This window comes from Tauraco erythrolophus, chromosome 5 (genome assembly GCF_009769465.1).
Source record: "Tauraco erythrolophus isolate bTauEry1 chromosome 5, bTauEry1.pri, whole genome shotgun sequence".
NCBI classification, from domain to species: Eukaryota; Metazoa; Chordata; class Aves; order Musophagiformes; family Musophagidae; genus Tauraco; species Tauraco erythrolophus.
Genome location: NC_141469.1, coordinates 41,314,383 through 41,327,534, shown reverse-complemented (window position 1 = coordinate 41,327,534; position 13,152 = coordinate 41,314,383). Strand labels below are relative to the sequence as shown.

At 39.0% G+C, this 13,152-nt stretch overlaps 1 protein-coding gene across 1 annotated transcript; it reads right to left on the bottom strand.

Annotated features, from left to right (window-relative positions):
- Positions 1-88: 88 nt before the first annotated feature.
- ZCCHC4 (zinc finger CCHC-type containing 4) lies at positions 89-12,757 on the bottom strand. The gene is made up of 13 exons (XM_086612483.1): positions 12,655-12,757; positions 12,200-12,318; positions 10,777-10,859; positions 9,801-10,076; positions 9,222-9,299; positions 8,836-8,908; positions 7,066-7,216; positions 6,462-6,562; positions 4,373-4,494; positions 3,671-3,746; positions 2,767-2,818; positions 1,871-2,015; positions 89-256 (listed from the first exon to the last, which is right to left on the bottom strand). The coding sequence occupies exons 1-13, from the start codon at positions 12,755-12,757 to the stop codon at positions 133-135; spliced, it is 1,503 nt and encodes a 500-aa protein (XP_086468609.1). The 3' UTR covers positions 89-132.
- Positions 12,758-13,152: the final 395 nt, after the last annotated feature.

Sequence of the window (13,152 nt, the reverse complement as noted above, 5' to 3'; positions counted from 1 at the left end):
ATAGTCACTTAATTCAAACAGGTTTTATTTTGGATGTTAGCATTAACATTTTTAGAAAACGAAATCAAAGGCTGGCCATAAAAAAAAAAACCAAAACAAAACAAAAAAACAACTATGCATCAGCAAGCAAAGTCATGTCTTCTTTTTCTTATTCTTTACTTTCTTCCTGGAGAATATGGCATGCTTCATAGCTGATCTTTTAAGGATCCCCATCCTTACCCTCTTTAGAGTTTTCTGGCTTTGCTTTTTGTCAGCTCTGTAAAGCAAAAAAGGAACACATAGATTAGAATAAAATGGAGAACATACTTCTACATTTGCTGGTATTTTAAATAATCTGTCCGTGTAAGTGTATGAGCTCAGAAGTACTGTCAAAAAAAGTACAAGGAACATTCCATCTTACAATGTTATGACACTTGATCTTCCTAAAACTGCCTGTCCACTTTATTGCTATTAATTATTTTACATTTCTGTACTTTTTCGTCATTTACCTTTAAATGGATGTAGAAAACTGAAGAAACGTCACTCACCAAGTACAAAAAAGCACATACAGACTCAATATATAACGCATGAATATATGGCAGAAAGGCTTAGAAGAAAGTACATAAAGTTTAATAACATTACAAAGACTCCTGCAAATAATATAGGACCTAAATATAACTATCAAGTGGATTGTTTCCTCTCTCTGACAAAGGATGTATTTCATAACACAAACCACTGAATAATTTTACACATAAAATATACGCATGTTTTAATTAGTAAAAGAAACCTAAGTTATCTTCTGCATTAAATTAGCAAAAGAAACAACTGACAGCCTGAAAGGCTAACCAGTACAACTTATACTCGACAGAAGAAACAAGTGAGGTTTTATGAATTTCTTTTAGTATTCTTTTTACTTTTTTAGGCAAAGAAAAACATATTAAAGGGAGAGAATTTTTGAAAGAGAAATGTAACATGAAACACTAACTCTCCATAACCAAAACTCAGATTAATACCACAGCAGGACATGAAGCAATGCACCTACAGTCCCCTTCCATCCAGCAGGCACCCGGTGAATCTCTTGATACTGATCCCAGAGGTTAACCATCTGGGTCTCACTATGCAACAGAGCTGCATCTTTTAGGAGGAAAGATTTGCATTTCCATTCCTACAGCCATCCAAGTCAACAATCACCAACGAACCCATGCACACTGGAAAGGAAGTTACAAAAGTGCAGGCCAACTATCCCCAACTGGAAAGACTGAGCCAACTGCTGGATCGCCTCCTAGCGAATCCCCTTTCCTCTTTTCAGTTAGTTCCATCTGAAGACCAACACACACCATTTTTTGGTCTTTTGATACATACAAGTATGTGGTTGTGTGTGCTACAGAAGCACAATCATGGCACAATAGAAGTACTTAATGTGACTCTCATTAATACAGATCTTACATGGTGGAAATTCAGGCTGTATCACAGAAAGAAAAAAGATGCCGCCAACAAAGGAGAAGAGACAGGAGGCAATAAAAACAGCGTAGTGACTCTTTTCTTTGCGCTTTCATGAGGAACCCGAAGGGGATAAAAGTGTTTCATGAATTTTGAATCTTCTTGGCAGAGCTATCCCATGCACCATTCACTGTGTTTGAGACCCGTACAAATCAGTTTTGAAAGAAAAGCCACGGTTAAGGACTTGTGAGCCAGAGTAAGTGACCTGCCTGGGTTTTATCACATCCTCCTTCAGTACGTACTCCCCAGCAATATAGCCAAGTGGACACTAGTGAAAGCTGACATCAGCACTCAAGGCCAAAATAATCTCTTTCTAAATCGTTTCTACGAAATAAGATCTAATCTTATCTGAATGTTATCTTTTATTATATTAATGCAACATCACACTTACTGGCAAGCTGTTCTGGTGCGAGAGAGGCTGGGACAGGTACTGCGTTTGTGACCTGCCTTGCCACAAACAAAACAGCCGGCATCAGTCTTCTCACACGTGTGGTTTTGAAGAGTGCAGCAGTTGCAATTGTTACAGTGAAACCAAGCTGGAAAATAGGGAACACGATTTATGATCTTGGAAGTGTTTAGAATGATCATTCTGAAACTAAACTTTAAATATAAGCTACATTACCAGGGTTTTATTTTTATTTTAGTTTTACAGAGATGGGTGTAGTCAGTTTCTGGTCGCTTATCACACTTCATAAGGCAGCCAGGTACTTCTTCATTAGATATACTAACTATTTCAATATGACTGAATTATTTCACCATTAGAACTATTATCCCATATGTGATCCCGTAACACGAAAAATAGTCCGGATGTTAAAATGGACTTACAAACTGCGATTTCTGAATCGGTTAACAAAAATCATCGCTTCAGCTATTCAAACACGGTTACAAATACAACTGCATTTGTGTATGAAACAGCTTGATCATACCTTCACAAATATTCCAGTCATTGCCTATTTGTTTATAAAATTCTAATGAAAAAGTTTACAAAATTGGGAAACACTTATATGACAAATCAGGAAACACTTATATGACAAACCAAAACATGTAAGTTTTCCTATAACAAATATAAATAGGATCTACAATAATTTATCAAATTTTCACACAGTGCAAATACACCTAAGTTATCAAATCGCAACTCATGTGAAACAGATTTTTCCTTTATGTCTCTGAGTGATCACATTTTGTTTCTTTTACAGAGTATTTTCTGGTTTGTCATCTCAGTTTCTTTGGACTAGAGCTTAAACAGTAAGTGTACTCTTACTTAGAAAAGTATTTTTCTGTACTTACAGGGTTTTACACATTTTTTGCAAAGAACACAATGTTTCCATCGTCTACCATCCTACAAAAGATGAACAAATGCATTGTTTCTTTGTTTTTTAAAAAAATCATAGAAAAATCATGGGAAAAAAATCATAGAATGGTTAGGGTTGGAAAGGACCTCAAAGATCATCTAGTTCCAACCCCTCTGCCATGGGCAGGAACACCCTCCACTACACCAGGTTGCCCAAAGCCTCATCCAACCTGGCCTTGAACACTTCCAGGGATGGGGCATCTACAACTTCTCTGGGCAACCTGTTCCAGTGCTTCACTATCCTCAGAGTGAAGAATTTCTTCCTTATATCTAATCTAAATCTGCCCTCTTTCAGTTTAAAGCCATTGCCCTTTGTCCTATCACTACATGCTCTTGTAAAAAGTCCCTCTCCAGCTTTCCTGTAGGCCCCCTTTAAGTACACTGATTCTGTCTTAAAACTAAACTACTGATATATGGTCCCCATTACTTACAGAAACAAGTCCTCTGTAGGAAGGACTGTAACCTAAAAACAACAGTCCTGAGAACCTGTGACAACCACAGCAAAATGGCTGCACTTTGAAGCTGGCAAGTTCTATAACTTCTGAAACATAAGAAGAAATGTGTCAACAGACCACTGATGAATACGGTATCGCGTAAGTGGGAAGTAGCAAACTTTTCCTGTCCTCTTTCCGACACAAAGGAATTTGGGAAACAGAAATCAGATCCCAGTGGGCTACGAATTATGTCCTGTGAAGTTAATACTAAGTCTACAAAACTGAACTGTCTGGGGTTTCCCAAGGAAATCAGTATCAAAATAGGTTTTTACCAAGCCAAAACTTACAGAAGTTATTATTTGACTACTGCTAAAACTTATATCCAGACAGAAGTCAAAATACTTACTTTTGACGTACAGGAATTGCATATCTCACAGTGTTGGTTACCAGAACTAACGTACCGCTGACACACAGCACAAAACCTGGAAAAAAAATAATTATAAATGTATTGGTCTGTTATCAAGAAGCAATATAAATCAATTTAATACAAGCTCAACAATAAATATAAAGATTGCAAAATCACTCTGCTAAATTAAAGATGATGTTTTGGATGCATAAAATCACCGCTTAGGCCCAGAGCCTCATAATCAATTTAGACACAGTACATCCAAACAGTAAAATTCAGGTGCCTGAATTTAAACTAGAAACACTATCAGCAGTAAAATCAAACCAAATCCATTCCTTTGTCCTTGATGCTTCTCTTAGCGTTAATTTTATTAACTACTGTCTCAATCAAGCTGATTATCAGGGATAGCTGTAAATCTCTGTCTCTCACAAGCGTACACAACATTTCCTACAGACTAGCTGAGGAATCTCATCATTCCACACTGGAAAACACACATCCCTTTGTAAGTGCCCATCTCTCCTACACATCGTTTATAGAACCTGCAACCTTAGAATGAGACAGAGAAGTGTGCTCTTGAGCCTGGCCTCACAAAGTTACGCATGAAAATACTGAACAGCACCATCCCAAAGTCCATTAGAGACTTTATGCCCTAATTAAGCACAAGCATACACTTCCAGTCACTCGAGCATTAACACATCTTACCTATAACCCTCTTCTACAGGAAGTACAATCATACTTTGGGTGAGGTTCGTGAAGATACGGACAGGGGACTGTCTACGACCTGTCTTGCCATGCTTATAAAGTGCATGATTATCATAGTCTACCTAGAAAAATAAAACCATAGAAAAAGAGTCTTAAACTGAATCCTAAGCACAGACAGAACTATTTACATATTTATTATCTTTATATGTGCCTTATGAAATTTTCATTTTTATATAAAAGACTAGCTACAAATTAGACTACAAATTCTACAAGAAGTATTTTGTCTTTTATTTTTAAATTTGGGCAATCGTAACAGGAGGCTAGCCTCAGGAAACTAAATTCCCAACACTACAATAATCCTATTTTACTTATCTCTTTTTGCTCTTTTGCATGGGATATCTGAGATAACATGGCAGTAGTTTGTTCCATGAAAGTGCAATCCATTAAAAAAAAACAGAAATGTACAATTTGGCCTATCTGGAAAGTACAAGAGTGGACATGCATATTCACCCATCTCAGAACAATTACAAAGTTGCAAATCCAATCAGCACTGCTTTTTCCAGCACTGCTTTCAGAGACTTGCCACTTAAGTTCTCATCTCTGAACACTAGCAGCAACGCAGAGCCTAGCCTAGAACAAGCTTCCAACTTTCTTCCACAAATTTCCATTCTACAAGATACAAATATGTCGCCTGAAACACCCATGTTAAACATTACGCAGAGTTGTTATATGAGAAAGTAAAACTTCAAAACCATGAATACCCATGATTGATCTTTCAGAAGTCACCAATGTACACATTCTTAAACAACTTCAAGCATAGATACAATACTGGAGAAGCTGATGCCCGATCACTGGTTTATCACTGACAACTTCATTTATTACCCAATTCCAAAAATTTCCATTGCTGTAACTCTCCTCCGGTCCCAGCAGTTTTCGAGATGAAAGACTTTATTTATTTATTTATTTATTGTCCAGGGCTGGGCATAACCCACCAAGCTACTGACATTTCAACATCTGGGAAAAATGAAACACTGTTCTTCAAGTTATCTCCCACCTCAGCAACATACACCTGTCGAAATTAGTGCAAATTTTGCCACACTGAAAAACTGGCAGAAGAAATGAGTTAATGGACAGATGACAGACGATTTAAAGGTATGTAACTGTCCTGGTTTTGCTGGGATAGAATCATAGAATTAATTTTCTGTTCAGAGAAGCTGCATTTTAACAAGACTGCAGCACCGGATTAGGTCAGAACACAGTTGATAAGACACTTTGTTTTAGTTTGTAGTCAGTCATGGTATATGCAGGTATATATACTGCTCAAGGACTTTTCAACTTATTTTTCAATAACAACCCAGATCTCCAAGAATCTGAGAGGAGCATGGCCAGCGTGATTGACACCTAAATTGGCAAATGGGTATTCTATACTGTGTAACATCACGCTCACTATAAATTGGAAAGTTTGTTGGGGACAGGCTCTTCTCTTCTCTCTCCTTCACTCTCTTCCTCAACAGTCGCTGTTCCCTGGACGGTCTCGCTCGTCATTCTGCTCACAAGGCCTATTCCCTCTCTCCAGGATTGCGGTTTCGGGACTTTTCTGCTCTGTGATCACTAGCTGGGAACAGGCTGGACACTGGCCAACGGTTGGTGAGCAGCTGCACTGTGCACCACTTGTCTGTATATATTATTATTGTTATCACTGTTATTATTCCATTTTATTTTAATTATTCAATAGTTCTTATCTCAGCCCACAGGTCTTCCTTCCCTTTCCTGATTGCCCTTCTCGAGTGGGGAGGGGTGACTGGGTAACAGAACAGCTGGCTGTTGTTTAGCTGCAGATACAGGCTAAATGTAGACAGTAATAAACTACAGGAGTGTGACAAAGTTATCAAAGGTATGACTAACACAAATACAGAATCTGGGGTCCACGTGATGAGCACCACAGGGTCTGAAGTGCCTCCAATGCAGCCACAATTTAAGAAGGTGGCCCATCTACACACAAGTGGTACCATTATATCTGCTTTTATTCATATCCCTGTTCACATTGCACACAACTGAAATTTAGCAGACTCACTGGGTTCAGTTATACCTGATAATCCATCATATTTAAGCTTGGGAAAAATTCGAGAATACGAGACTCAAAGAAGTATGGAAATATCCAGAACATGGGCATCTCTTGGCTGTTATGACCTAGTAACGAAAGGACTTAGTGTACATTAAAGAAAAACAAGGTACATGAAGCATGAAACATTTACAGTAAATACATAAACATGTATACTTATGTCATGCTGGGCATAATAATGAGTTCCTTTAGGTGACAGACAGTTTTGGTATATTTTGTATATGTGGAGCTGTAAGCTCCACTTAACTAAAAAAACTTGTCACCTGCCTACATTGGTAAGAAATGGTACTGTTTGGACAGTTTGTTCTTCTCTACCTTTAAAGTCCATTTTAATTTCAAAATAGATTTTTAAAGAATATATGAAAATTTTTAAGAGAGACTTAGCAAATTGGGTATTATTACACTAAAAGTATCAGGAGAGTATATTGGATATATGGTAGTTCATCTCCAGGCATTATAACATGAGCGTGTTCACATTCACCTCAGCAGCAAGAATCACAGACTTTTAAATACGTACGTTTTCTTACAGTGATGCTACAGCTCAAACCACCCATCTGGTTGTAATACATACCTTCTTTTTCTGTCTCCTTCCACATTGCCATCAGTTTTTTAAAACTAGAAGCCAGCGCTTCCACTAAACCTCCAAATGGCGGATCAGTTACCATAATGACTCTTTCGCCACTGTCTTGATACAGGAATTTCTTACAAGTTTCACGTGCAACCTGTAAGAAACAGAGGTTAACTTCCAGAAATACAAATTCAAGAATCCTAAAAATATTGTATTTGGCAGTAAAATTATTATTTTAGAAGTTTCAACTTTGAGCATGGAAGTTATTTCCTCTTGTGGAGGTGAATTTCCTCTTGTGTAGCATTTAAAAAAAACAGCTAGGTCTGAAACACTGAAAACAAGTGCCCTGTTCAGTTGGAGAGAACATATCAAGGGCAGCTGCAGTTCAAGCTTCTTAAGATAGTCTTCTTCCTAAGGGTACTACATTTAACTTGGAAAAAAGATGTCATTCATAGCAAGAAAGCAAAGTTCAGGCTCAGAATACAGTTTATTCATGCCTCTTAACTTTAGTTTTATTCTGTAAAGCATTATCAAAGTAATGGGAAAAACCTCAGTCTACTGAAAACTGATTAAATCTATACTGGTTATAAAAAGATATAGTGTTCAAATTTCAGCAATCCAACCTGGATTCTATAATTAAAGGAAATGTAAAAAGTTACATATTCACTGTCATCTTGCAGTGTTCATTCATCTATTACTTAGATTCCATTGCATTCCAAAACCAGATTTTTAGCACTAATATGCATTCAAAAGTGCTGCAATTCAGCCCTTGAATACACCACGACACAGCGCCATTACAGGTGTCACCTTTTCACACCTTGAAAAGAACACTACAGTGTTTATAATGAAAATGAACAGTCTTTTGTGTTAATTGAAAAATACAAAACCTGAATACAGTAACGGATAAAACTATTCAAAGGTAAGGCTTTCAGACCAGCGCCCGTTTCACTCTACGCAATTCCTTTTATTTTTCAAGATCCCATTCAAAATCAGGCTTTAGAATGGAAAAAAAATGTAAAATTATCTACATAGCATTAAAGGTGTTACGATAAACACGTTTATGCAAATCAGTGGTGACTTACTAATAATGGCAGGGAAAAAGTGAAGAGCGAGTATACTATTGGGATAAATGTTTGAAACTAATGTTTGGAATTGAATTACACTGTGATTCTCTGTACAAAGCTACAATAAATGTCCTACTGCAGCTGCAGGTTTCCTAAGGAACTCAAAAACTAAGCACTTCATGTGACATTTTAAAACTAAAAAGAAATTCAGCATTTTTTTAAACCATGGCACTAACTCAATTTAATTTTATGACAACAAGGTTAACCTTTTGACCTTGCTTGCCTGGAAAAAGCAGGACAACCTCCTCTTCCCTCCCACCTCAAGTAGCACTGAACAAGTCCCATGGCATCCATTGGGCTTGCAAAGGCTGGGAATAAAACAATTAATTCTGTTGTAGCAACACAAGAACAGGCCTAATGAATACTTACACAAGGTGACAACTCACACCAAATTGTCATTTTAATAAAAGCAGCAGTTAAGGTGTGGCAAGAAACATCAGTTTGCATAAATTCAATAGGTAACTTTATCTTTGAATCAAGTGGGAGAGAATTACTGACAAGGCGCTGTTGTTCTTTGATTTCCACTACTGTTGACCATTTTTACCTTATGATAGTTGTTTTCTACAAGGCTAGCCATGATTTTGTTACTAAATTCTGCATCAACAACATGTACTTCTCTACAAAGCACTCAAGAAACCCTTGGCCTTACCTCTCCACCAAAAAAATAATGATTAAACATGTTGTAGTGGCAGAATTCATCTTCTGTGTAAAACTGTGAATACCTGTAAAATAAGTTTTAAGTAGTAGAAAAATATAAACAACTTCTTGCCTGCCCTAAGGGGCATTTACAGTGAAAACATGGCCTTAAGAAAAACGTCACCTTTGGGTTCTGATTACTGACAACACATACCAATACTGGGAATTATTAAGTATAATCACTTTTCTCATAAACCAGATGTCATTTGTGTATGTGTGCAGGAACAGAGATGCAGAGACAGGAAAGGGAAAACAAACACCAATTTATCTTTTAAAGCAGTAAGAACACAAATTTTGGTACATACTCTTCAGATAGATAAAAGTTTTATCAAAACCTACCTGAAATCAATATCTAGCAGAAGGCTTCTAACCCTGAAATCTTCTTGTGATGCTTTTGACTGGATCATTTCATGAAGCCTGAAGTATAATTGGAACAAAGAAATGTAACACATAATCATCGGTTTCAGAAATTATCTTGCAAGACAAGAATGCCTGGTACTTTACTAAACCTAAAACCAAACAAATAGAAAAAATGGAGTAACCTGATTTTGGCTAATTTCAGAGTTAGAAAAACTTGTTAGTCTTAGAAGATGAAAAGGCAGTGTAGCTTTCTGGATCACCATGAACAAAATAACCCCAAACAGAAGCAAAGAATCTCATTGTCACTTCTGTAAGAAACAAAGCAAGACATCTAAGCGTGTTTGCGTACGTGTGTGTTATTTGCAGTGCAGCTACAGTCTTCTCCTGTATCTTAGGAGCTCAAAGCAAGAACCCACTAGGCGCTTGGATAATCCCAACCAACTAAAACACAGTGAACCTCTTATTATGGGAGAATCCTTGAATATTTAAATATTACTAAGCTGCACAGTTTTGAGACAGAAATATTATTTCAAAGTTCAACAACTCTCACTGACGTACCTGGGTGTTCCAACAGAGAGCACTCTTCTGAATCCTAAATCAACAATAAGATCCAGCAGGAACTGGCAACTTCTGTCTGCAAATAAATACTGTGCATTTGTTTTTTTGTTTTCCAGTGGATACAGAAGTTTACTAGGACTTTTTAACTGGGCAGTGGAGATATCACACAGGAACTGGTGATCCGAGTGTTCTTCCCATTCAGCCGGCAATAGCAATTGCTGGCATTCCTGGCAAAACCTCCTCTTTGACAACGGCAACAGAACAAAATTCTTGTACCTTTAATTACAAAAGACAATAGGGAACAAACTTTGAAAAAGCCTCTATAAAAGATGTGGAGCTATGGAGGAGGTTTCATATTTTGTAAGGGTACAATTCCAACAGGCAACGTAGTTTAAGCCACTCTTGCAAAACTCCGCTATGTATGTGTGAGTGAAGCAATATGAAAAAATATTCCACGGACACTCTGCAAAAGCCTCCCCTGAGAGCAAGCATATAATACGCTGCCCAAGCATATTGAGAGTCTCCAGAATATCCGGATTACAGAGTGAAGACTCCGTATCAACTACCAGCAAGTAGTCCTGTATGTTTATACACGAAGCTCAGACATTATCTGTTACTGTATCACCTTTGCTTCTTCTCACAGTGCTAAGCCTGTTACTTTTGCACACTAAAGTCAGGAACAATTTTTTGAACTGAAACTGCAACTAACTTGTTGTTAGCACATTATGAGCACTAACGTAAGAAGAACTATACATACATACAAAACCAAAAAAAAGATACTGTTCCTAGGTTGAAAATACCATGCTCTAATAGGATGTTTCATGTTATTTTCCCATTGCAGTCAACCAGTTCTTATTTTTCCAAATCCCTTGGGCATGTTTTCTTATTTGAAGAATCCTGAAACATTATCTCTACATTCAGAGTACCTAAACTTGCATTACTTGATTTTTACTAAAGAAAGTATACATAACAATACCTTTCCACGTTCTGTCTGTGTGTAAACAGCGGCTGATGATTTCTATTATATTCCTCACGGGCTCTAAGCCTAGTTTCCGACACCTGTAAAATTTACGCATATAAGAAGTTACAAAACGAACAGATATCACCCTGTATTGTACATTAAAACTCATTCTTAAACAAAAAGGGTGCATCAAAGGTCTCGTGCTTTAGTTACTCCGCATAGAAAAATTATCACATTCTTTGGATTGTTGTTTCAGAAGAACCAGGATGACTGCAGCACAGAGGTATACTGCATAACAGCATGAGTCTGTCGTTGTGAATTTAAGCTGTGCAAAAAATAGAAGCATTTAATTCTTCTCCCATGTGCAATACTCATGGAAAAACTCAAAACATTATTATGACAAAGACAGAAAAAGGTATACTTTCCATTAATGCATGCCAGCAGTTGCATTCCCTTTGAAAAACTACGATCTGATTCTGCACAGCTGATGACAGTAGAAATGTTGCCCAAGTCTTTTCTGTGTGATTATTTTAAAAGCATGACGGCTCTTCTTTGAATCTTTCACGTTGTTTCCATGAAACATACTTAATGGTTTCACAGTTAACATTTTCAAGACATTTGCACAAAGCTTATGGAACTGATTCGTGTAAAGGGGAAGACAGTAAAATTCAACAGAACAAAAGACACCATGATACAAGCGGCATCTAAAACACCATTTAAACCTACACAACCAAGCGATTAACCACCTCATGTTCTCTTTATGTAACTTCTCAGTAGTCACCAGCACGGCAACAAAGTGCTTGTGAACCCAATTAAATTCCAGCCTGCCAACCTGCTGAGGACAACGACCTCAACACAAGATACTCATTTAGGTAACAGAAAAAGTAACACAAAATCTAGCGGACAAAAACCATAGCAAGCTCTCCATGAATACAAATCAATCCATCAATCCCAATTTTGTTACCCTAAAATTATCTGACCAAGTTCTTTAGATGAAGAGAAATTGCTGCAGATATTCTGAGACTACTGAGCACCACCATCTCACTATTTTGCATATCCCATTGTTTACCTGTATCCACCAGACTTTTTCTGTCTTAATCATGGAAGATGAGGACCTCTTGGGATCAGAACTATCCTATTTTGTTCAACATCGCATAGTATTGTCAAACTTTATAACTTGAACACTTAAGTGTTTTGGCAATACAGTACCAAATGCCAGTTTTGCTCAAAATGTACACAGCCTTCCTTCAAAGTTATACTTGAAACATATTCTCCTGACAGAAAGAAGCACTCTGCTAAATAAAAACTATTAAACAAAGTTTATAAAACAGTAATCGCCACAGATTTCCAGAACAAAATATTTTTTTTCCCAAATATTCTGTTAAACAGAGAAAAAAAATCCCAATATTTACCATAGTCTTACGCAATGCTCTCTTACCTTCTCATCTTCCCACTGGAAAAAGTTACAATCTTTTCTATCCCTACAAGCTGAACAAGCATAAAACCTTCTTCCCTCTTCTCTTCCTTGGCTGGTCTTTACAAACAGAAGAGCAGGACCTAAAGGACAAACGCATTTATACGATGACACACGGGACGCCAACCAAAGATCTGGTTTAACGCCTCCACTGCAAGCGTCAGGCTTCCAGAGCACAGCATGAACATTCGCGGCACTAAAGGCCGCTGTAAAACACCACCCGCCGCAGGGGAGCCGAGCAAGCAGCTGGGGACAAGACACAGGGACGCTCAGGGAAGTGCCAAACCCCGCCAAGCCCCGGGAACCGCGGCCACCTCAGCCAGGCCCGTCAGAGCCCCGGGCCGGCCCCGCTCCTCCCTCTCCTCGGCGGGGCCGCCACCCCCGCCCCGCCTGAGCGGCCTCCTCAGCGCCCGGCTCACCGTGCGGGCAGCTGGGAGCGCCGGGCGCCGCGCCGAGCAGGCTCAGCTCGCCCGCCGCCGGCCGCTCGGGGCCGCACCAGCCCGCCGCGCCGCTGGCCGCCATACTACCGCCTCCTTCCCGGCAGCCCGCACCACCCGCCGGGCGCCGCCGCAGGCGGCGGGTCGAGGCAGGAGCGGAGCAGCCGGCGCTCCGGCGCCCCCCCGCGGCGCGGAGGAAGACTCGGTCCCAAACCAAGCAGCGTCCGTGTCCGCCAGCTGCGAAACGAGCCAGGCAGCCGAGCCCGAACCCCGCCCGTTTCAGACCGTGGCGTTTGTTTTCTTCAGCAGGCACACCTGGTACATAAACACCGCCTGTGCTTTCTTCATAAGCCCTGTGGATAAAACCAACCATGGACAGTTTAGAAAGGTGGCCGTTTCCTTCTTCTCTTGAACGCCACCCTACGGGGAGTTTTGCGTTTAAGGCTTAAACGTTTCAATGTAGCACGTCAGCAGTTCACA

Bases quoted from the DNA above. Each gene is read 5' to 3' on its own strand.
- ZCCHC4 (XM_086612483.1), bottom strand. From the start codon at position 12,757: ATGGCGGCCAGCGGCGCGGCGGGCTGGTGCGGCCCCGAGCGGCCGGCG. The intron at 7,217-8,835 runs GTAAGGCCAAGG...TGTTTCTTACAG, and splicing joins ATTATTTTTTTGGTGGAGAG to GTTGCACGTGAAACTTGTAA. The intron at 257-1,870 runs GTAAGTGTGATG...TTTGCTTTACAG, and splicing joins CGCACCAGAACAGCTTGCCA to AGCTGACAAAAAGCAAAGCC.